The following is a 23,630-nucleotide window of genomic DNA, read 5'->3' as shown; positions in this document are numbered from 1 at the left end:
TGACTACCATATCCAATAAACTTTTCATTTCAGGTATTACACTCTTTAGTCCTAGAATTTCCATTTGTTTCTTTTTCTATAGTTTTCATTTCTCTACCAAGATTTTCCATCTGTTAATTAATTACGATCATATTTCCCTGAAGGTCCTTAAAGTATGTACAATAATAGCTTTAGTGTTTTTATTTGCTAATTCTACCCTCTGAATTATCTTGACAGCTGTTTCTTTTTTAGAACTATTAAAGTATGACCAATATACAAAAGCTGTACATATTTAATGTATGCAACTTGATGAGTTTGGAGATTGCACATACACCTGTGAAACCATCACCACAATCTATATCATAAAGCATCACCTCCAAGATCTGTTTGTATTGACAATTGTTTCTCCTATATGAGCATTTTCCCATTTCTTTGTAAGCATAGTAACTTTTTATTATTGTGAACATTATAAATGATGTGTTATGGAGACTCTGAATTCTGGTACCTTGCTCTCTGATGTGTTGATGCTTATTTAATACTGTAATAATCCATTTATGTAAATTCAAAAACAGAATAAGCATAGCTGGGAGTGGAATTCAGAATAGTGGTTACCTTCGGGTTGTGGTAGTGACTGACAAGGAGCATGAGAGAGGTCTTGGGGGTGCTTGCAATGTTCTACTTCTTATTCTGGATGCTGGTTTCCCACGGTGTCTGCTTTGTTAAAATGTACCAACTGATGACCTTATGATTTGTGCCTTTTCAAAAATGAATGTTAGGGGGTGCCTGTGTGGCTTAGTCAGTTCAGCATCCCACTCTCGATTTCAGCTCAGGTTATGTTCTCATGGTCGTGAGATCAAGCCCCTCATCTGGTTCCATGGCCTCCACGCTGGGCATACAGCCTGCTTAAGATTCTCTCTGCCCCTTCCCACTTTTGTGTGCCACACATGCTTATACATGTGCACACACTCTCTCTAAAAAAAATGAATGTTACATTCCAATAGAATGTTCAACAATTCCTGAGATGAGAAAAAGTTATGGTATGCATCTCTACATAATAAGTCCTCACAATGGCCTAATGGAAGATCAGCGATGCTGAATTTTATGCAAAATTGGATTATATAAATTTGCAATTCCATGATATAAAATGATAATATTGCATTATTGCTTTATACACAAAGTTTGAGATAATTTCAATCCCCCCAAATTAAAAAAAAAAAAAAGAAACAAACTTTCATTTTTTCCAAAGCTGGTGCAGGCTGATTGAATTTGAGATATATTTATGCTGAAGTCTCCACAGAGAGACACCATCTGAATAAATAAAAAACACCCTATACCATTACGATGTAAACTCAGCAAATGTAACAAATAACAGTGATTAAACACAGCAATAATTTTTTCTCACTGCACACAATTAATGGCTATATGGCAGCTCTGCACTTTCTTGTGATCTAAGATGGCTAAGGTGGCTGCTGGGCTCCTGCCATCATGTCTCTATCCCAACCAGAAGAATCAATGCAATTCCTGTAGCACTGGCCAGAATTTTGTCCCAAAGACAAATCAAGCTGCAAGGGAGGCTGAGAAATGTAATTTCTGCCTGTGTCACACGTTGAAGGCCAAGCAACAGTCTTTGCCATTCCAGCCATTCGCTGTCTGGCTGTTTCAAATCATGTGAGTTGAGATTTGACATGCTTCCAGGAAAAATTCCCTTACATAAAATTCAGCCGCCCTGTAGCTAATAATATCCCTCTTTTCCAGAAGGTAAAATGGAGACTCAAAGAAGTTAAATGACTTACCCCAGCACACTGCTGATTAAATGACAGAGGTAGGACTGAAATCCAGTGCTCCAAGCCCATGGTTTTTGCTTTTCTGCTATAGATACCTTTCCAGGGAGTTCTTCTAGCTCCAAGAATGCTGGAGAGTTTTTCTGACAGAAAGTGAGGCCCGGACTGTCCCTATGTTAAATGATGCTGAGAAAGGAATGAAAAACAGAGTGATAGGGCTTTACCATGAGGACAGGAGAAGAGCTACTGACCTGAGCTGTGTTTGGCTTGAAAGGTTCGAGAACTCAGAAAGCAAGAAAATAGAGTAAAAAAGCCCTGGGCCATGAAGCAGTGATGTGCCCTTTTCGCTCTGCCTCTATTGGGCAGATGAGATGTGTGTCCTAGCCACTTTCCCTTCCTGATCTTTAGTGTGCCGTCCATAATATGGGGAAGAGGGCTGAGGCAGGACTGCAGAATATGGTCATGCAGGGTTGTATAATGCGGCTGTGTAGGTTTAAATTCGCCCAGCAGAAGATTCTGGAGCAGAGTAGAGAGGTACAACACAGCTCCAATTCTACCCCCTTCCTGCCCCTCAGAAACGAAACACCACTGGTAAATTATCAAAATACTGAGATTCTCAGAAACAGTACAAAATCTGGAGGGAAGACAAGCAAGCAAGCATCCTTACCTTTTTTTCTCTTTTGACAAGGGGATGTGGAAGAAAGAGGTGAAATTGGAGAGCAAACAATGTCTGATTCTTCCAGAGAGAAGTGAAGTCTTCAGGCTTCTACTGAAATGATCCAAAACCCCTGGGGCTAGAGGGAGGGAGGGAGGGATTCATCCTCAACTAAGTAGAGCAAACCCTGATATAGGATGTTCATCCAAACCTCAGGAGAGGGGAGAGAGCCTACATATTTTAACAGAGACTGTATATATCCTAAAATGGAGGCTTCCCTGACCCAGGCCCTCAGCTAACAGAAAGGTACAGGAGACCCAGAGTACCTGCTTCTCACGTGGGAAAGAAAACACACTGGTAGCAGACTCCGGGGGAGGAGATGCTACATCAGAGCAAGCAGACTGTCTGGGCAGAGCTGCCCAAGAATATACAAGGGGGAAAGAAACGATACAGCCACTATGCTGATTTATTACATAAATGCCAGTATTTCACCCACAGCTAACAAAAAGAGAGGAAGAGGAAGGGGGGAGGGAGAACTATGGGCTGCAAAAGACAAAGCCTAACCTAGAAAAAAATATAACTCAAGGAACAGAAGGAATTTTCTCACAGTTTCTTCATATGATAGCACAGCTTGCTAGGAACATAAATTAAGTAAAACTAGAACTCAACCATGAGATGATAAAACAGCAGAATGAGATAAAAAGGGAGGTTGCAGACATAAGGAAACAAATTGAATACCAAAATACTTTATGGAGCTAATAAATAAACTATAAATAGGAAGAACAGAACACACACTGCTGAACACTGAAATATGGGCGCGGAGAAAAGACTGTAAGCACAGCAAACGCAACGGAAAAAGACAAAGGAAATTAATTAGAAGCTAATAGATACGCACAGTAGTTCGTTACAGGCTAAGCTGCTGTAACAAAGAAATCCGAAAATATAATGCCATAAATAGATCAATTTATTTCTTGTTCACAAAACAGTCCACACACGAAAAGTCTAAGGCTCACAGGATGACTCTGCTTCCTTCTCTCTGGAGGCTGTATCATCTCGTTCCTGTGGTTACAGACACTCTCGTTCCAATGGTTGAAGCTGGCTCCTCTCTACACTTTCAGCCCATAGGAACGATAGACATAGTCCAGGATAGGCATTCTAAGGAGATGGCCCAGAGGTTACACTTACCACCGCTGCCTACGTCGTACTGGTCTGATTTTGGTCACATGTCCACACTTAGCCACACTGGAAAATGTAGTCTGCGACTGGATAGCCATATGCTCAGCTAAAATCAGGGTGTTCTATTCTAAAATGAACCAGGAGAGAAATGAATCGTTAGGAACCACAACATGAAAGGTAAAGATGAGCCAACACTTAATGACACTTGGTATCTCTAAGAGAGAACCCAGCAAAAGAGAAGACATAGCCAATGATATGATGGAAGAAAATTTTCCAGGGATGAAGAAAGAACAAAATCTACAGGTGGAAAGAAAGCACTGAATCCCAGGAAAATTTGATTTCGAGTGTTACGGAATAAAGGTTTTCTAGTTAAGCGCCTGAACTTCAAAAACACAGAATGTTTCAGACACGCAGGCAGAAAGAAAAATCACTGACAAGGGGTGAAGGATGAATCAAGCCGGCATCAGATTTCACAATATTCATAGTAGAAGACAATGTGTCAGTGTCTGCAAAATTTTGAGAGAAAAAAAAAAAAAAAAAAGGATGACCCCAGATGTAATTCAAGTATAACTACCCATGAACACTTGTTAGAAAGAACTGCTTGATAACCAAAGGCAGGCGATTAAACAACCAATCAAAGTAAGTAACTCAAGCATAGAGAAGCCATAACAAAAGGACTGTTGGTGGCGCTGGATCCATTTATGTGTAGAATGGATGCTAAACAATCCCAGCAATTGTGGTGTCAAAACAGAATGTGGATATTATAAATCTGGGCAATGTAAAAATAATAATAAAACATTGGAAGGTGAGGGAGAGGGGATGCCAGTAGCAAGATAGTTTTAATGCTCTCATCTTTTGAAGATGGGATATGTTATTCAAATTTCAAACACGACTTTAGGGGCGCTGGGGTGGCTCAGTCGGTTAGGTATCCGACTCTTGATTTCGGCTCAGGTCATGATCTCATGGTTCATGAGATCAAGCCCCGAGTCAGGCTCTGCACTGACCGCACAGACTGCTTGGGATTGTCTCTCTCCCTCTCTTTCTGCCCCTCCATCTCTTTTTCTCCCTCTCAAAATAAATAAACATTTTTTAAAAACATGATTTTTAAAAATCTAAAGGTTTTTCATAATCACCTTTATTTAACTACAGGGTGGGTATCTACAAGTTACTGCCTGAGAGCTGACCACCTATTTTTGTACATAAAGTTTCATTAGAACACAGCCCAACCCATTTGTTTACATATTGTCTATGCTACTCATCGTTTATGCTACCTCTGTGCAGAGGAATCTTTTTCAACTCATAGGACTCTTGTGGTAAAGAAATATTGATTTGAGGTTTAATAATTTGTTGGGTTTAATTCAGCCTTCCCCCTCCTATTAAATTCATGTCAAAAATTAAGTTTAATAATGTAATATAAATCCTATTTTTGTAAGATGATATATTAATCATTCCAAAGATGTCAGGGATAATGGATCACCTAACGACATTTGGCATGGTTTCTTAAACTTTCATCTTTGTGTTTTTCTACATTAATTGGAATCTTTATAATGAGCATATATCATTTTTACCAGAATAATAAAATAGAATGGTTTTTCTATTTGAAAACACTAGAAGCAAATATACCAAGATATTAACAATGATTAATTCTGGCTGGCAGGAATATGATTGCTATTTTCTTTTTTAAGCTTTTCCATATCTTTTAAATTTTGAAAAAGCTATTATAGCAGGTTTAGGCATAAAACGACAGAGTTTGGGAAATAGCAATGAAGTACCAGATATAGGGAACATTGTTCTATATATAGGATAGTCCATACCATTTCCAGCCTAAAATGTAAAGCATGATATAAAGGAGAAGCCAGAAGCAGAGGAAATTTGACTTCTGTTAGGCAATCAGCACATTCATGAAGCTGGTTTCTTTAATTTGCATTAATCTCAACCCACCATTGCATGCTTGTCCCCCACCCTACCCACACCATACTCCAGCCACACTGAGCTCCTCGCCTTCCGTGAAATCTTCATATGTCTGGATGCGATTCTACTTTGTCGCCATTCTTTCCCCCTGTAATTGCAGCCTCTTCTCCACGTGATATAATTCAATGCTTCTCTTAAGACACAATTTAAATATCACAACCTTGACTGCACATCAGAATCACCTGGGGGGCTTGATAAAAAATACCAAGGCCAAGGCTCCAGTCCAGCTACTTGGATTTATTTGCCCAGAGTTGGGGCCCAGGCAGCAGGATTTCTTTCTTTCTTTTAATTAAAAAAAATTTTTAATGTTTATTTGTTTTTGAGAGAGAGAGGGAGAGGAGGGAGGGGCAGAAAGCGAAGGGGATAGAGGATCTGAAGCAGGCTCCGCACTGACAGCAGAAAGCCTGATATGGGGCTCGAATCCACAAATGAGAGATCATGACCTGAACCGAAACCAAGAGTCAGACACTTAACCAGCTGAGCCATCCAGGAGCCCCTAGGAAGCAGTATTTCTGAAAAGCTCCCTGAGTGATTCTAATATACAGCTCGGGTTGGTGTTCCAAAGCCTTCTGCAATGCCAGCAGGCAGAGTTAATTACTCCCTCTTCTGCACTCCCATTGCCCTTAGCTTTTCCATTCCTGGTGAAACTTAATGCTGATTGTATTAAAATTAGTGTTAGGTAGTAAGTGCTCAGTAAATGCTGAAGGTCATTACATGCCTTCTGCCTCCAAGCAAGCTAATGCAAAGTGGTTATCCTTACCATGGGAATGTGGCCATAGAGTGGGCTTATGTTCCGCACCCAGCGACACTGTTCCTGGGATTTATTTCTGTAATCTTGAAAGGATGTCAACCTCCAGTATAACCTTCTTCTCCATGCCCCTACATACACACACACACACACACACACACACACACACACACGCGCACGCGTGCGTGCGCGCACACACACACACATACACACACGACCCTTGGGTCTGGCTTTTACATCATTGAGATCTATGCAATTGAAACCATTAAAGAAAGCATTATGAATGTGCTGACTGCCTGGCAGAATCTGAATATCATCTGCCTTCCACCCTTTGTGTTTTTATGTCGGATCCTGTGACTTTGGCTTTCAAGAGCAGGTTGTCAGGTGTACTTTGTCAAAGGCTTTCAGAAAATCCAGATAAATGATGCTCTATGCTCTGAAACTGCCAAACCTGTATTTTACATCTTCACAATGCTTGACAATTTTATTTAAGTGGAATCTTTCTTTCTTCCTCCAATTTACCTTTGCCTCCATGACCCTGATATCAATCAGACAAGTGGAGACCCTTCCATCCCTGCTACTGAAAATCAGCTATACACAGGCCTTGTCTGGGGTACCGTACTTTGGGTGATTAGCTCAGCCTCCCTGATTAGGAAATCCTGGAGGCTACTCATGTCTGGAGATGTGGTGGGTCAAGGAGAGCTGAGGATGAGAACGAGAACAAGGTGGATGGGCAAGATGGAAGTTCCAGAATAATACCACGTGCACATGAGACCTCGCTGTCATTGAGGCAACGCCCATGGCACTCTCCTTTCCTCCTCCAACTCACCTGGAAGGAAGATTGCACTGACAGCCTACTCTTTTCCTGTTAAAAAAAAAAACAAACAACCCTACTTATAGAGGTGCCTGGGTGGCTCAGTCAGGTAAGCCTCAGACTCTTGATTTTGGCTCAGGTCATGATATTACAGTTCGGGAGTTCAAGCCCCACATCAGGCTTTCAAGCCTACTTGCAATGCTCTCTCTTCTTCTCTCTCTGCCCCTCCCCCACTTTCCCTCTCTAAACAAACAAATAAATAAATAAATAAACACTAAAAAAATTTTAAACCCTAATCATAGTCATTTTATTTTATTTTATTTTTAATTTTTTTTTCAACGTTTATTCATTTTTGGGACAGAGAGAGACAGAGCATGAACGGGGGAGGGGCAGAGAGAGAGGGAGACACAGAATCGGAAACAGGCTCCAGGCTCTGAGCCATCAGCCCAGAGCCCGACGCGGGGCTCGAACTCACGGACCGCGAGATCGTGACCTGGCTGAAGTCAGACGCCTAACCGACTGCGCCACCCAGGCGCCCCAATCATAGTCATTTTAAACTCTGCTTACCAAACGTTTGGTGTTCACAGTCTGGCAGCTGCTTACAGTTTCCCTTAAGCCCCGCATCCTGGCAGTGGGAGCCTAACACCTTTGTTCACACAGACATTTTCAGCCAATAGATATTTATTTTGGAAAGTGATTTTCTCCCCCCAACCTCCAATCTTCATGAAATTTCCCTTTTGTTTTCCTTGACCTTGATGAGCCAAACAAGGTATGGTACAACTGAGTCCAATGGCAAATTTCACTAATGTAAAATCAGATGAATCTTAAACTTGAATAATCTGTGTATTTCTAGTATACTGTGTAACCTTAAACAAATCTACAACCTTTCTTAGTTCTTTATGAGTCAAATAGCAAATTGTTACCTAGTTCCTTTAGAAGTTATGCAAATTAATTAATGTTTGGAAAATTTAAATCAGTCTATAAATACCAAACAGTTGCATCTTCCCTGCTGAGAGCACCCAGGTAATTCATAACGTCTTATAATAAAGGTAAAAATAGTATACTTGAGCTATACCATTAAATGTGATTTATATGAATACATATAGTCTTTAAAAGCTAGAAACCATTTAATAGAAAGATTCATATTTCATGACTATAATAAAAGCACTTAATGACTTTAGAAAAGGTAATCATCTACTGTAACTGATCTAGACATCAAGTCTTTAACTCTCTCTGAAATGTTCAAGAATCCACTCAAAGTTCATTTTTAACCTGTTAATGTTGACTGATACATTTATCTTTAAATTCTCCCAGTTTGCTCATTTTTTTTTGTTTTTTTTTTTGTTTGTTTTTTTACTCTCAAAACTCTAATATGTATTTCCTGAGGATTTTGCCTGTACAAAACTTTGCTGTATTCAAAACCTCTTCTGTCAAGATTTAGTACTTTTATATCGTAGTCATTAAAACTGAACAAAATCTTAATAGTTCCTTTATTAACCACTCTAGTGACTTTGCATAGTGGAAATCACAACATGTTAATTGGATTTAATTAACTATTTTAAATTACACAAACTCCTGACAGTAGACAGTAGCACAGGGTACTCGTGGGCAATAAAATTGGAGCTGCTATTGCTACTTTATTAAAACTTAATGAAACTATTCATAATCTTATTTATTGTTTACAAGAAGAAGACTGTGTTCATTTTGAAAGCAAAAATGCCTGCTGAAAACAAATTTTTTGATCATCTAGGTGAAGGTTCAGAAGTTAATAAAAGGGTCTACCACATCCAACCTCACCGTTCTCCCAGCTTCTCATCACAGAAATCCCTATTTCACCCCCATACCAGTCTTACAAACGGAAGCCAGGAAAGGTTAGTGATTCAATGACCATTTTATGTGCTTAGGAATGTATGGGAAAGAGCATTGAGGTGGGATGGGGGGACCTGAGTTTGAATTTGGGCTCAGCCATTATTTCTTCTAGGTGTCCTTAGACAAGTCAGGTCCTTACTCTGGCCTGAGTTTCCTCCTCCATAAATCAGAAGATTGGGCTAAACAATAACTAGAGTCCCTTTCACCTCAAAAACCCATCATTCTATGAATTTCATATTGATTCAGATGTTGGTGTTACTGTGTGTTAAAAGTATTATTGTGTTTATACGGTATTATTAGAATTTTTCAGTCTTCTGAGCAGATAGTTTCTGATGCTATTCTGGTAGCATTTAAAAATTTTTATTTCAATATACTATTATGCAAAAATATGAAGCCAGAATTAATGTAATTGGCATTTCAGCCATGCATGTCTTAGTCTAAATTCTAGTGTTCGTGAATCCAGTGGATTTCTGGTTTTTAGAATTTTTTTTTTTTTTTTGAGAGATAGAGAGCACACATACGCACATGGAGTTGGAGAGGGGCAGAGGGAGAGGGAGAGAGAGAATCTTAATCAGGCTCCACGCCCAGCACAGAGCCCTACATGGACCAGATTTCTAGTTTTTAAACAAAAGGTCACATCATCTTCATCTCAGTATCCCCAGTGTCTAGAACCATTGCTAGCATTTTCGAGACCCTACCTGTTGGTTGAATGAATGAGTAAATGAAAGAGTAAGTGAATGAATGAGGACTGAGTGTTGTAAATATCATCCTCTCTACTTCTCTCTGCTACTTAATTTTATTAGCTGAAGTATTAAAAATGCCTAAGTGGATCCCCTTTTGTATCTCAAATAAAACCAAGTGATATGGTCTTTAATTATTCCTGTATCACTTTCTATCTGTTGTCTGGAATATTTTGGACTAAAGTTGGTTCCCGAGAGTTCTCTTGGTCCTTGGAGTTTTGAAGTTCTCTGTCTTGTCTGCTCGTCTACTGACCTGTTGGTGGAGGAACAGCAGAACTCAAGAGAACCCAGCATCATTATAAGTCCATTAATGTGTGAAGCTCACAACTATAACTGTTACTTTTCTAGTTATAAACCATTATTGTTCAACAATCTTTATGATACATGATTTTACTTAGTTTACATATTTACTACCTATGAATACAGAATAACTCCAGCAGAGTTCTTGCTTTAGTACCATATTATGTTCTTCCTTGATCAAATTAGGATGACTGAAATAGTGAATGAGTGAATCAATAAATCAATAAACCAATGAATCAATGTCCACTTTAGCAATAGACATAATGAAAAATTGCTGCAAGAAAAAAGTGAATCTAGAACCATGGCAACTTGGTCCAGAAAAAAAAACACATTTTCATCCCTCCGTTATCTACCAGAGAACATCTGGCTTTCCATAATATTTGTAATTAATCAACCAATTAATCAACATATATTTATTGAGTGCTTACCATATGTATGGTACTGTGCAAGGTAACGTAAGTGTCAGGAAAGCACAAGCCATGAAAATGTAGACACAGTGTCTAGTTTTGTACATATTCCCAATGTCCTTACCTGCCATTTAAGCTTCACCTCAGATCCGCACATGTCCAGCACGAGGTGAAAGATTAACAACATCCAGAAGAGAGAGTTGTCTTGGAAAACACAGGATGGACTTCCCAACTTCTTCTTGAACTCTCTTGCTATATCCAAAAAAGAAATAAAGTTGTTTGTTTGTTTGTTTGTTTGTTTGTTTTTATGGTTAAGAATTAAGTCTTGGGGCGCCTGGGTGGCTCAGTTGGTTAAGAGTCCAATTTCAGCTCAAGAGATCAAGAGTCCAACTTGATCTCTTGGTTTATGAGTTCGAGCCCCGCGTCGGGCTCTGTGCTGACAGCTCAGAGCAGAGCCTGGAGCCTGCTTTGGATTCTGTGTCTCCCTCTCCCTGCCCCTCCCCCACTTGCTCTGTCTCTTTCTCTCTCTCAAAAATAAATAAACATTAAAAAATTTTAAAAAAGAAGACTATGGGGCGCCTGGGTGGCTCAGTCGGTTGAGCGTCCGACTTCAGCTCAGGTCACGATCTCACGGTCCGTGAGTTCGAGCCCCGCGTCGGGCTCTGGGCTGATGGCTCAGAGCCTGGAGCCTGCTTCCGATTCTGTGTCTCCCTCTCTCTCTGCCCCTCCCCCATTCATGCTCTGTCTCTCTCTGTCTCAAAAATAAATAAACATTAAAAAAAATTTAAAAAAAAAATAAAAAATAAAAAATAAAAAAGAAGACTATAAGACTCACAGTACACAAACCAAACTTTCAGGCTGTGTGTGACCTCAAGCAAGTTGCTCTCTGGTCTTAGAATCAACTCCAAATTCTACAAATAGGGCAGGCCTGACCTAGACTTTCTCTATGCTCCCATCACATGGGCCTTCCTTCTGGTCCTCATCAGGCCAAGCACATTTTCACACGGGCCTTCTCAAGTGCCTGTATCTCTGCCTCAAAAAGTCACTTCCTTAAGCATCCGCCTTTTCCTTCATAGATGACCACGATTTGTAATTATGTATTTATTTGTGAATTTATTTAATGTCTTTATCCCTCCTAGAAGCTCCATAAGTTCTCTCTGGCTCACCACTGCATCCGCAGCCCCGACACCTAATAGGCACTTAACAAATATTGGTTCAATGAATGAACTTCTAATCTCTAATCTATTCAATAAGAAAGTAAGAGTGTTATGAAAGTTTAATGAGGCAATGGTGTTAAGGGACAATTTCCCAAAATAGGTAAAATCATGGATCTCATACAAATTTAAAATGAACACATGTCAAAGATTTTATTTATTTAACTCTTTGATTAAAAGAGAGATCTGTAGGATATCACACTGATTTAAAGAGAATCCAAAGAACACACATTTGTAGATCAGAAATATTAAAATAAATTTGCAAATAGATGCAAAATTGACTTTTCTATGGGAAGGAAGAGTGTCTCTTCACCAGAGACAATTTATTTTCAAGTTTATAGATAAGAATTATTTGCATTTGCATTAGTATTAGCTTTGTTTTGTTTTGTTTTGTTTTGTTTTGTTTTGTTTTGTTTTTACAAATTAACCTTAATCTCTACTGAGTTATGAAATAGCTCAGTCAAAGATTAGGTCCAGATAACCCCTAGAGGCTACAGCATTCCATTCGAAAGATATCCAGTAATCTCTTTTGCTTATTTCAAAACTTAAACAAAAATATTCCTATAGTCTTCCACCATTTTTTTTTAAAGTTTATTTTGAGAGAGAGAGAGAGAGAGAGAGAGAACAAGAGTGGCAGAGGGCAAAGAGAAAGGGAGAGAGAGAATCCCAAGCAGGCTCTACGCTTTCAGGGTAGGGACTGAAGCAGGGCTCAATCTCACAAACCATAAGACCACGACCTGAACTGAAGTCAAGAGTCTGATGCTTAATCAACTAGGCCACCCAGGCACCCCAGTCTTCTACCATTTTGATCAAAATGATCTCAACAAGGGGAGCCTGGGTGGCTCAGTCAGTTAAGCGTCCAACTTCAGCTCAGGTCATGATCTCGCAGTTTGTGAGTTCAAGCCCCACATCGGGCTCTGTGCAGACAGCTCAGAGCCTGGAGCCTGCTTCGGATTCTGTGTCTCCTCCTCTCTCTGCCCCTCCCCTGCTCATGCTCTGGCTTTCTCTGTCTGTCAATAATAAATGTTAAAAAAAAATTTTTTTTAATGATTTCAACAAAAAATTCAAAAAATAAGTCTGGTCTCATTAGGTTTGTCCTGATTATTTATACATGTGCAACAAGAATATTAATTCTCCATCTAGGCCATCTTAGGTTTGCTCTGCTTAAAGTTTTCATAAGGAATCTCAGATTAAACTTTTTAAATACTCTATTATGTGCTATCTTAAGGCTAGGAAATCAAGCCCAAGAAACTCTGCCTGCCACATCTCAGCTACAGGATTTGTAAATGTGGGTAAATTCCTCTCTTCTAGAGGTGCTCCAATATCCTAAAGTTCTTGGGCCTGCCAGGACATGACCTTCTACCACCTGTAAGGATGGAAAACCTATAAGCCATGTACCAGGCCAGTCTTTTTGGAAGGCTTTGGAAGCACTGGCTCCATACTGTCAACTTCAGTTCTTTAAAAGTTACTTGTCATTCATGATTAATAAGTATCATTCTTAAATATGCAATTTCAGGCAAAGTCTTGGTTGCATAAGTGATTTTTCCAATTATATCTTAGTAAAAGGAGAACAGATTTTTACTGAAATTATGCAAATAACTATCTTGCCATGAAAAGTAAGGAGACTCAATGAGAGTTTCTGAATTTGAGAGATGAGGGGGAGCACATTTAAAGTATTAGAGGTTTGATTTCCCTATTTTCTAGAAATTTTAAGAATATTCAGTTTACATATGCACATAATTCCTTCTGTAAGTCGATCTGAACAGAGCTCCTTTAATTTGCGACATTACAGTCTAATTTATTAATACCATCTGGAGACAGGAAAAATTTCTACATTCACAATGAGAGACAAAGACTTTCCTGAATTACGTAAACACAGACATACAGATACAGACAGGACTTACAGCTTCAATGCTATAATTTCAGCTACAGATGAAAAATAAACACAGAAACACACTTGCTGGTCCAGACACCAAACAGTTATTCTCCTTCTCTGTAGGCATGACATTCCTAGTTGGTCTGAGCTCAAAACACACAAGTGGACAAACAGAAGACTAACAAACTGTATTCTCTATTGTCTCTCACTCAATGGGGAATTAGATCTCCATAAGACATTAATCCATTTATGGAGATCACCAAATTCTCAGTCTCTAGAGCTACCAATAAGGAATTACTTAGCCATAAATGAACCTAAGAGATAAACAAAACAAAAAATTTTTGTAGGGAGTAATACTAAAATTAGAAAAGCACTCAGTAAGGTTCTATTGCCACTTTGAATTCACCCACAGGTGCTAAGAAAATACATGCCTGGCGTTGGTTCCTGTGAGGTGCACCATGTCTGGCAATTTCAGGTGAATCTTTTGCTCATCCTGCTGAAGTCTCCAAAATTATTAGTGATATATATATATATATATATATATATATATATATATATATATATTTTTTTTTTTTTAATGTTTATTTATTTTTTGAGAAAGAGAGAGACAGAGTATGAGCAGGGGAGAGGCAGAGAGAGAGGGAGACACAGAATCCAAAGCAGGCTCCAGGCTCTGAGCTGTCAGCACAGAGCCCGATGTGGGGCTCTAACCCACAAGCCATGAGATCATGACCTGAGCCGAAGTCAGATGCTTAACTGACTGAGCCACCCAGGCGCCCCAAAGGATATATATTTTAAAGTAAAACCATGACTCTTATACAACTATAAAATGAAAACATCCAGGGTTTTATTCACCTCATCGATTAAATGAGAACATCAGTAAGATGTTACAACTGGTTCAAAGGAGAATCCAAACAACAGATATCTTTACAAATCAAGCATACTGAAATAAATTTGCAAATAGACACACAACTGACTTTGGGGGGGGGGGTTATTTGCATGTGTATAAACAAGAAATATATGCATTGCTTTCAGTTTTCCATAAATTACCCTTAATCTCTAGAAAATAGACAATTGAAAACAAATGTGATTATAGGGCCAGATAATCTCCAGAGGCTCCAGCATTAGGATAAAAAAATACCCAGTCTCTTTTGCTTATTCCAAAGTCTTAACTTCTTCCTTCCAATGCTAAATGTACACACATGTGTTTATCTAAGATTAAGTGAATCGCTCCAACCAGTACTAAAGCAAAGGTTATAATCACATTCGCTGGGTTTCCCTCTGAGTTTGGTAATGAAAATATATTGAATTAGAAGGAGCTCTGTTTTTCACATCTGCAAGTCAGGCATAGTTCTTGGAAACGGGATTTGATATTTAAAGGCGGAAAATATTCGTTGAGGACACAGAATTAGTCTTAACATTTTAAAGTGGTTAAATCCAGTGCTATAAAAATTAAAACCTGAAGTCCTAATTTCAAAAGGGGCTTAAAGAGTTGTACTCTGGATTAGCACTTCTTAAATTTTTAAAGTACAAAAGATTGACCTGGCATGCTTACTGAAAATGTGGATTACTGGGCCCCAATTCTACTGGATCTCAAACTTCAGGACACATTATGTCCTAGAGTCTTCAATAATACAGATTCCCAGGCCCTGGCTTCGGAGGTTTAGGCAGACCCAGGAGAGGGCCCAGGAATATTCATTTTTAATACAAAACTCTCCCCCAAAATGACTCTGCAGTAAGCAAACTAAAGAGTTCTCTTTGGATTCATTGGTTTATGAGGGAAATCTTCTGCTCCACAACCCCTCGGTGATCATTCCTCTGATTCCTGTAACACTAGACTTAATAACAACATAGCATGGTCATCGAGGGACTAAGGCAAATGGAAACAATACTTGTTCTCCTTGGGGTCTGTGCCAACTTCCCAACTTAGTCCAGCTTGGTACACAGCTTGAGGACGAGGATTTCCTTGAGACCTACGGTTCCTTTACTTTCCTTCCTGTTACACGAAAGCAACAAGAAACTGAAGCCCTGTCACAAGTTTATTTCACATACTCCCTGGGTTTCTGGGTTTTTGGCTTCAATACAACAGATCCATCTTAATGAAAGTATTGTCCCTGCTAGAAGGCTTTGCTCAATTATTCATTGATTCATTCATTTGTTTATTTAGTTAACAGTCTCCTGTCCTTAAAAAGCCCTGGGACCAGCCATGCTGACATAGTAGGAGTTCTAAGTATTGTAAATTAGTTGCATTAATACTAACCATGCTGCTCAGTTACACTAAATTAATCTATTTGGGTGATCACATCTTCTGGTGACATGAGTAATGTCTAAAAATAACTTTTCTTTTATAAAATCTGACTCATTGTCACAACAGCGGAATAGTTTTAAGCACATAGATTTTTTTCTTTCAGTAAAAAACATCTCTACGGTTATGATGACCGTGTACTTGATTTTTCCGAATTTTAAAAAAAGAGTAACAAGATTATCAATAATTGAAAAATGTTACATATAAAGAAGTTTTAGTGTGCCCTGAAATGATATTTCTACCTTAAAATGAAATTATCATAATACAAGTTTATTTCATCTTGGCATTATTGGAGATGCCATTTTTTTCCTTGGGTTAGAATTAATGGCTTAAATGAATGTGTACCGTAGCTGTTTTTCCATGCAGAGGATGAAGGCACTAGATGTACTCTCACAAATAAGAAGATGAATAGAGTAAGTTACACTTGTGAAATTGATGGAGCTCAGACGTTGTGGAAACACTTGGCATTAAAACCATATTCCTCTAACCTTCCTTTCCAGGAATTTTAAGTATGATAGAACGAGGACTGATTCCACCAACAGCAAGGATTACCTTTCAGAATCCACCCATTGCACCTAGAGCAGCTCTTCTGCATAATTTTGATGAAGCACATAAGATTCCGCCTGTTGGTAAGACAATCTTGCCTGTATGCTTAGTTGCGGGTACACAGGAATTACCCCCCACCAAAATCTAGTCTTCCAATATCCAACTTTTATCTTCAATAATAAGACATGAAAGTTGTAACAGTTGTGAGTCTCACTTGGCTGAATAAAGTAACTTCAGTCTCTTTGTCACATACCTACGCAGGGCCTATTGCCTGTGTGTTAGAAGGTTGGTTTTTTCCAGAGGCCTGCAGCTTGGTTGGGAAAACAAGACAGAACAAAGATAAAAAAAATACAAAGAAGCATAGCATAAAAACCCAGTGGATGTTAAAGTCTAGTGCTACAGGTGGGCAGAGGAATGACAGAGGCAGGGTGAGATAACAGACTTCAAAGAAGAGCCTGGATGAAATAGGGTGTTCGAGAAAAGTGCCCATCTGGGAGTCTACTAACTAGTTGCAGAACCTCAGACAAGACAATTACTTTCTCCAGGCCCCAGCTTTCCCAGTTTGGAAATGAAGAGGTTTGGGCTAAACTAATTCATCTGTTCAACAAATGTTTGTCAAGTGCTTGCTTTATCAAAAGTAGCATTTAAGTGCTGGCGACCCAACAGAGAATAAGTCAGACAACCTTTCTGTCCCCATGGTGCTTACATTCCAATGAGAAATACAGATAATAAGCAGGTGAGTAAATGAGAATTTAAGCTAGTGATAAGCAAGAAATAAAATAACATGAATGAGAGTGGAAAGGAGGTGGTTATTTTGCTTGAGAGGGGAGGGTCAGGAAATGCCTCTCAGAAGATGTACAAGGCTTGAGTTGAGGTACAAATGATCAGAAGAAGCCACTAATGTAAAGATCTAGGGGAAAGTATTTCAGATATAGGCCGGCACAGATACAAGGGCCTAAGGACTAAGGAGGGAATAAGTAAGGCTAGTGTGGCTAGAGAGCCAAAAGCCAGAGAGAGAGAGAGAGAGGGAGGAGGTGAGACTGGAGAAGTAGAGAGGGATGACATGCTGCAGGCTGGAACAGAGACTATGAGTTGTCCTCAATATTCATTCTTCTCTACTTCCACAATAATGGAGTCATGGGGGGCACATGTCAGGTTAGCTAAAGACTACATTTCCCAGGCTTCCTTTCGGCTAGGTGTGCCATGTGACCAGGCTCTGGACAAAGAAGATGGAAGCAGAAGTGGGAAGGGAAATTTCTGGCCATTAGGAATACTACTACTATAACATTCTCGTACATGTCTTTTAATGTACATATATATGCATTTCTGTTGGATACATATCAAAAAGTAGAATTGCTGAGTCCCTTCTGGGAAGGGAAACTTCTGGGCTTCTGCCTTTCCTTTCCCTTCTCTGGCTAGGTGGGAGGCAGATGTGATGGGCAAGCACATAAGAGCCAGAGATAGAACTCTGTGTGGCACCTCTGAGTTTGGCAGAGCTGCCCTGCCAACCTGGGACTGTCTTCCTTTGAACTTTTGTGTCTTCCTTTCAAACTCTTTATTTGTTTAAACCATGTAATGTATTTTAAGATCTTTCTTTGTAAACATCTTTGACGATAGCAGAACCAGCACAGCTGCCTTTCAAACCATGATGAAGAGTTGGATTTAATCATAACTCCAATGAGAACCCAATGAAAGGTTTAAACAAGAGGATGAAGTGATCTGATTTATACTTTAATAAGACCATTCTGACTGCTTTACAGATGATGAATCATAGGGGAGCAAGAAGACTAGTTAAAGGCTATTTTGGTAAATGAGGTGAGAAATGATGGTGGATTTGAGGAAGTATCAGAGGATTTGAAGAGAAGTGAACAAATCCAGGTAGAAATTTGGAGGTGAGCCATGAGGGCTGGATGATGGATAGGAAGGAAAGAGAGGCATTGAGGATAAATATGTATAAATGTATGAATGAATTATGTATGAGTGTGCCCAATTTTGTATTCATTCTACTGTTGATGGGAATTTCAGTGGTTTATAGTATAGGGCCATTAGGAATAATACTACTAGGAACATTCTTGTACATGTCTTTTAATGTACATATATATGCATTTCTGTTGGATACATATCAAAAAGTAGAATTGCTTCACAGGGTATACATATGCTCAGCTTTAGTAGATATTGCCAAATGATTTTCCAACATGATTATGCTGATTTATTTTCCTACTAGCAGTACATGAGAATTCCAGATAATATATATCTTTATCAACATTTGATTTCAGTTTTGTTTCTTTTTAGAATTTTAGCCATCCTGATGAGTTTGTTGTGGCATCTCTTTGTGGGTTTAATCTTCATTTCCCTGATGACCAATAAAGTTGAGCAGAGTTTTTCTGGTATATGTATTGGTCATTTGAGTATCTTCTTTTAAAAAGTGATTCAAGATTTTAACCTATATTTTTTTAAAAAATGGGTTGTCTTGGGGAGCCTGGGTGGCTCAGTTGGTTGAGCATCAACTTTGGCACAGGTCATGATCTCATTGTTCATGGGTTCAACCCCTGCAGCGGGCTCTGTGCTGATAGCTCAGAGCCTGGAGCCTGCTTTGAATTCTATGTCTCCCTCTCTCTCTGCCCCTCCCCTGCTCACACTCTGTCTTTCTCTCTGTCTTGAAGATAAACATTTAAAACATTTTTTTTAATGGGTTGTCTTTCTACTCCTACACTTACACCTACTCCCCTCCTGCCCACATCCCTTCAATAATCCCTGCTGACAACGTCTGTTCTCAATTTCTATAATTTGATCATTTCAAGTATGTTAGATAAATGGAATCATGCCTTGTGTACCCTTTTGGGATTGGCTTTTGTCACTCAGCATAGTTCTTGGGAGATTCATCCAGAGTGTTGCTTATATCAATAGTTTGTTCCTTGTTATTGCTGACTAGTACTCCATAACATGAATGTACCACAGCTGTTAAACCACTCACCTATTGAAGGATATGTGGGTTGTTTCCAGTTTGGGGCTACTATGAACATTTGGGGCTACTATGAACAGCTGCTAGAAATATTTGTGTACAAGTTTTTTTTTATGAATATATGTTTTCATTTCCTTGGGATAAAGGCCCAGGAGTATAATTGCTGGATCTTATGGTGATTGTTTGTTTATTTCCTCTACATACATTTAGAACGACATCAAATAGTGTTAGAATTTTTGTTTCAACCATCAAATATAATTTAGAAAATTCAAGAGGAAAAGGAAAATCTGCTGTTTTACCTATATTTTTGCTTATCATGTTCCTTCTTCCTTCCTGATGTCAAGATTCTTTCTTTTATCAATTCCTTTCTATTTAGATAATTTTCTTTAGCTATTCTTTTAGAGTTGGTATACTAGTGAAAAATTATCTTCATTTTTCTTCATCTTAGAATGTCTTGATTTGCCCCTTTATTTTTAAAGGATTCTTTCACTAAATATAGGATTCTGGGTTGACAATGTGATTTTTCTTTCAGTACTTAAAACACAAGTCGTGCCACTTCTTTTGGGGCTCCATGGTTTCTGATGAGAAATCCACTGTCATTTGAATTGTTTTCCCCCTGGAAAAATCTTGTTTTTCTCTTGCTGACTTCAAGAATTTTTTCTGGTTCCAGGTTTAAAAAAAAATTTTTTTTAACATTTATTCATTTTTGAGAGACAGAGAGAGAGCGTGAGCAGAGTGGGGGCAGAGAGAGAGGGAGACACAGAATCCAAAGCAGGCTCCAGGCTCTGAGCTGTCATCACAGAGCCCAATGAGGGGATGGAACTCATGAGAACATGACCTGAGCTGAAGTCGGAAGCCTAACCGACTAGGCCACCCAGGTGTCCCCAAACTGGGTAATTTCTATTTTCTACCTAGTACATCATTGATTCCTGTCTCCCCCTTCATTCTGTTGTTGAGCCATCCACTGAATTTTGTACTTAGATGATTTTGTACTTGTATTTTTCAGTTCCAAAATTTTAATTTGGTTTCTCATTATATGTTCTATCTTTGTATGTGTGGAAACTTTCTGTTTCTTGGCTGAGATTTTATATTTTTTAATTTGTTTCAGATGATTTTTTAATTGTTTGTGGAAGCATTTTTATGATGTCTTCTTTAAAGATTCTGTCCAATAATTCTAAGATCTCTGTCATCTTGGTGTTGGAATCTATTCATTGTCTTTTTAATTTAGTTTGAGGTCTTCCTGGTTCTTGGTATGGTGAATGACTTTCAATAGGAACTTTGACATTTTGGGTATTATGCCATGAGACTCTAGTTCTTATTTAAATGTTTTAGCTGGTTCCTCTGATACCTATTTATTCCCTATGCATTTGAGGAGTAAGCCAAATTGGCGGTGAACACCTTGGTTATGTATTATTTGATTTCATTTGCTAATATTTTTACCATTTTGTTCCTCTGTGAGGCTGGCCTGAATTTTCCTTTCCTTTAATGTTTTCCTTTTTCTTTAGTATCAAAGTTAGTCTTGCCTCAATAAGTGACTGCTATCTTTTTATATTATCTGGAAGAGTTTGGATAAAATTGGTATTATTTCTTTCCTAAATGTTTGGAAGAATTTGTCAGTGCAACTATTTGAATCTGTGGTTTTCTTTGGGGGGTGTATTTATATTTTTAGGTTTAATTTCTTTAACAGGACTATTTTGATTATCTCTTTTGTCTGGGTTGGTTTAGTAAATTAACTTTGTCCAAGAAATTTGTCCATTTCATCTAAAATCTCAAATTTACTGGAATGAAATTATTTACAATATCCTCTAATTCTTTTTGTAGTATCTGTAGGATCTGTGGTGATGTGTTTTCATTCCTGATGGTTACTTCTGCCTTTCTCTTTTTTGTTGATCAACCTCTCCAGTTTATCAATTTTATAGTAATTTTTAAAGAATCAAATTATGACGCTATTGATCCTTTCTGCTATATTTTCTATTTAATTGTCATCTGCTCTTATTTTTATTATTTCTTCCTTCTATTTACTTTTTTGGGGTTTAATTTTCCCTTTTAAAAAAAACTTATTGGTAATATACTTAGGTCACTAATTTTCAACTGTTATTTGTTTCTGATATAAAAATTGAAGGTTATGAATTTCACACAAAGCACTATCGTAGCCAGAAAAAGCCTGTTTGCTATATCATATTTTCATTATCATTTAATTTAAAATATTTCTAATTTCTTCTTTGACCCATGGAATATATAGAAGTGTATAGATTTCACTACTTTCTAGTTATATTTTTTATTACTGATTTCCAGCCTAATCCCACTGTTTAGAGAACACACACTGCATGCTTTCAATTATTTGAAATCTGAGTTATTTTATGACCCTGCCATGTGATCAACTTAGGTGAACGTGCATTTTTTTATTTGTTAGGTAGGGTATTCTGAATATATTCAATTAGGTCCATTTAATTATGTTACTCAAATTTATGTCTCTGTTAACTTTTTGCCCATTTATTCTATCAGTTGCTAAGAGAGTTTTGCTAAAGTCTCAATCTATGGTTGTATAATTATTAATTTCTTTTCCCTTTTTTTAGTTCCATCAGTTTTTTTGTTCCTATTACACATACTTATAATTTACTCCTTTACAGAGGGAATGTATTTTCTCACCAAAAGAATTAAGTGCACAATGATTTTAAGCAGGAGTGCACAGTTTCTCTAGAAAGGACCAGATAGGAAATATATTATAAGCATTGCATACCACACACAGTTTCTGTAATGTATTCTTCTTTTTTTGTTTTGTTTTGTTCTGTTTTGTTTGCAACCCTTAAAAAATATAAAAACCATTCTTAGCTTAAGGACCGTACAAAATCAGACCACAGGATAGATTATACCTCTGGACCATAGTTTGAAAACCCCTGACTTTAAGTATTAAAGTTCATTGTGTTCCAGTAATTATACCAAGAGCCAAATGAAACAAAAATCAATGCATATATTTGTATGCCTACTATATGCCCAGATTCCAAAATTTTATTCTTTGCCTTTTTAATATTAAGAAATATCTCTGAGTTCTTTTTTCCCACTCTGAGATCTTTTAATGTAAAACAATTTTTCTGGAATCACATCCTCTGGAACATATTCGTTCTATCATCACAACCACTTTCCTCATCTTTGTCAAAAATTAACCTTAACTAAGTGCTTCTGGCTGCATTACTAGAGTCTTTTGAATGGTGGCAGTGTCAACATTCTCACAATCACTTATTTCTTCTACCATTCTACTTACAATTGATTTCCATTTCATTTTCAGCACTATCCACTTTTGTCCCTTTGCTACACTTTCAACCGTTAGCCAGTTCTTTTTTTAAAAAGTGTTTTATTTGTTTATTTTGAGAGAGAGAGAGAGAATGGGGGAGGGGCAAAGAGAGAGGGAGAGAGAGAATCCCAAGTAGGATTCACACTGTCAGCTTGGAGCCTGATGCAGGGCTTGATCTCACAAACTATGAGATCATGACCTGAGCCAAAATCCAGAGTCAGACACTTAACTGACTGAGCCATCCAGGCGCCCCACCAATTCTGTCTTTTAATTATCCATTTTTGTAAAAACCCATGTGGCTTTATCACTGAGACAAGAAGGCAATACTACCATATTCTTTGCAGTCTGTATGTGAATTCAAAAATAGATATACAGTGACCAATCACTGACAGACATTGATAGATGTGACAGTATTTGTTTCTAATCATGATATGCATCTGTCATTTATATAGTGATTTTTGGAACAAAGATCTAGAGTAAAGTTTGTGCTTTATGTAATTACTCACAGTTAATATACCGTAGTAACTGGATTTGGACCATGTTTTCAGGAGACTGGTATTTAATTAAACTGTGGTAATAAATTTGGGCATACTGAAACAGTGCAAAGTAAGTACTGCCTGTATATTAAATGTGAATGGTCTAAATACACCAATTAAAAGACACAGATTGTCAGATTGGATAAATAAGCAAGATTCAACTATATGTGGTATACAAAAAACTAATTTTAAATTTAATGACATAAAAAGGATAAAATAGAAGGAGGAAGAGAAATGAAAACTCTTCCTTATAAAAGAATCCCTAATAACATATAAGTAGTTGTTCCTCCATAGAGGAGGTGTAGCTTAATTCTCCCTCCCTTGAATGTGGACTGGATTTACTGACTCATACCCAAATAACAGAGTATAGAAAGGGGAAAAATAGAAAATTTACAGTTGAGAAACCTGGAAAGCCCTACCTTAACCAAATGCCCAAGGTTAATATCACCAATAATAAGT

General features: G+C 38.0%; 2 protein-coding genes across 7 annotated transcripts in view; one reads left to right on the top strand and one right to left on the bottom strand.

Annotated features, from left to right (window-relative positions):
- The window catches only part of AAGAB (alpha and gamma adaptin binding protein), a 115,907-nt gene extending 113,223 nt beyond the window's left edge, over positions 1 to 2,684 (bottom strand). The window contains exons 1-2 of the mRNA XM_045449337.1: positions 2,428 to 2,684; positions 1,773 to 1,946 (exon numbers count right to left, since the gene is read on the bottom strand). The gene's annotated coding sequence lies outside the window, so the exon portion shown is untranslated. The remainder of the gene's footprint in view (positions 1 to 1,772; positions 1,947 to 2,427) is intronic.
- Positions 1 to 23,630, top strand: part of IQCH (IQ motif containing H) — a 211,544-nt gene that overhangs the window by 56,698 nt on the left and 131,216 nt on the right. For all 6 annotated transcript variants that reach the window (XM_045449327.1, XM_045449326.1, XM_045449328.1 and 3 more), the window contains 2 exons: positions 8,875 to 8,995; positions 16,336 to 16,464. In XM_045449327.1, the coding sequence (XP_045305283.1) occupies positions 8,875 to 8,995; positions 16,336 to 16,464 (250 nt within the window). The remainder of the gene's footprint in view (positions 1 to 8,874; positions 8,996 to 16,335; positions 16,465 to 23,630) is intronic.

Source organism: Leopardus geoffroyi, chromosome B3, assembly GCF_018350155.1.
Source record: "Leopardus geoffroyi isolate Oge1 chromosome B3, O.geoffroyi_Oge1_pat1.0, whole genome shotgun sequence".
In the NCBI taxonomy this organism is placed as follows: Eukaryota; Metazoa; Chordata; class Mammalia; order Carnivora; family Felidae; genus Leopardus; species Leopardus geoffroyi.
This window is presented reverse-complemented; position numbering and strand designations above follow the sequence as displayed.